This window comes from Colobus angolensis, unplaced genomic scaffold, assembly GCF_000951035.1.
Source record: "Colobus angolensis palliatus isolate OR3802 unplaced genomic scaffold, Cang.pa_1.0 Scaffold13, whole genome shotgun sequence".
Lineage (NCBI taxonomy): Eukaryota > Metazoa > Chordata > Mammalia > Primates > Cercopithecidae > Colobus > Colobus angolensis.
The window spans coordinates 9,240,625-9,241,808 of NW_012114252.1; the positions used below are offsets into that span (position 1 = coordinate 9,240,625).

At 54.2% G+C, this 1,184-nt stretch overlaps 1 protein-coding gene across 1 annotated transcript in view; it reads right to left on the minus strand.

The window, feature by feature from the left end:
• The window catches only part of SLC15A1 (solute carrier family 15 (oligopeptide transporter), member 1), a 78,362-nt gene extending 78,155 nt beyond the window's left edge, over positions 1–207 (minus strand). Inside the window, exon 1 of the mRNA XM_011933815.1 lies at positions 133–207. Coding sequence (XP_011789205.1) covers positions 133–136 — 4 coding nt within the window. The 5' untranslated portion in view covers positions 137–207. The remainder of the gene's footprint in view (positions 1–132) is intronic.
• Positions 208–1,184: the final 977 nt, after the last annotated feature.

Here is a 1,184-nt window from a genome sequence, read left to right on the forward strand (position 1 = left end):
CGTCCAGGTCCAGCCCCGTCGCCCCAGGTGCAGTCCCAGCTCTGCGAGGCGGGGCCGCCGGCTCCACCCGAAGGGCGGTGCTGCGGGGAGCAGAGTCCTTAGCCCGGGTGGCCCCCCGCCCGCCGAGCGTACCCATGGCGGCGGCTCCCAGGACTCCTGCGACCGGCTGGTGGGACGTGCTCCTGGCAGGTGCGGCTCCTCCGACCTGGCGTCCAGGTCCAGCCCCGTCGCCCCAGGTGCAGTCCCAGCTCTGCGAGGCGGGGCCGCCGGCTCCACCCGAAGGGCGGTGCTGCGGGGAGCAGAGGTCCGTGCTTCTGAGCTGTTGCGCGTGGGCCCCGGCCCAGGTGCGGACGGGAATTCCCCGACGGAAGCGCGTGGCAGGCCCCGGGAGAGCTGGTCTAAACGCAGATTCCCAGGCCCACCCCAGGCCAGCTGACTCAGGAGCTCGGGGCTGGGGCCCCAGAATGTGCATTTCTAAGAAGTCTAAGGGGAGGTTGTTGCTGCCGGACCCAGGATCACACTTTGGAAACCACTGTGGGAGGAATACACGCTTCTGGGTGGGGAGGTAAAACACGGTGGGACAGTGGTCAGCTGTGTATGTGTGTGTGGTGCACGCACAAGCGTGTGTGAGATTGTGTGAGCATGTGTGTGAATGAGGACTGAGTGTGAGGGCATGTGAGAATGTGTGTATATATTGTTTGTGTGTGAGAATGTGTGTATGAGAGAGTGTGTGCGTGGCTTTATTTTGAGATTCAATCTTTGAAAGCATTTTTGGGGGATTCTACATTTCCTTTCTTTATGAATCATCCTTTCTTTAAGAGGACATAAACAAATGGAAGAACATTCTATGCTTATGGATAGGAAGAATCAATATCAAGAAAATGGTCATACTGCCCAAGGTAATTTATAGATTCAATGCTATCCATCAGGCTACCGCTGACTTTCTTCACAGAATTGGAAAAAACTACTTTAAAGTTCATACGGAACCAAAAAAGAGCCTGCATTGCCAAGACAATCCTAAGTAAAAAGAACAAAGCTGGAGGCATCATACTACCTGACTTCAAACTATACTAGAAGGCTACAGTAACCAAAACAGCAAGGCACTGGTACCAAAACAGATATATAGACCAATGGAACAGAACAGAGACCTCAGAAATAACACCACACATCTACAACTATCTGAT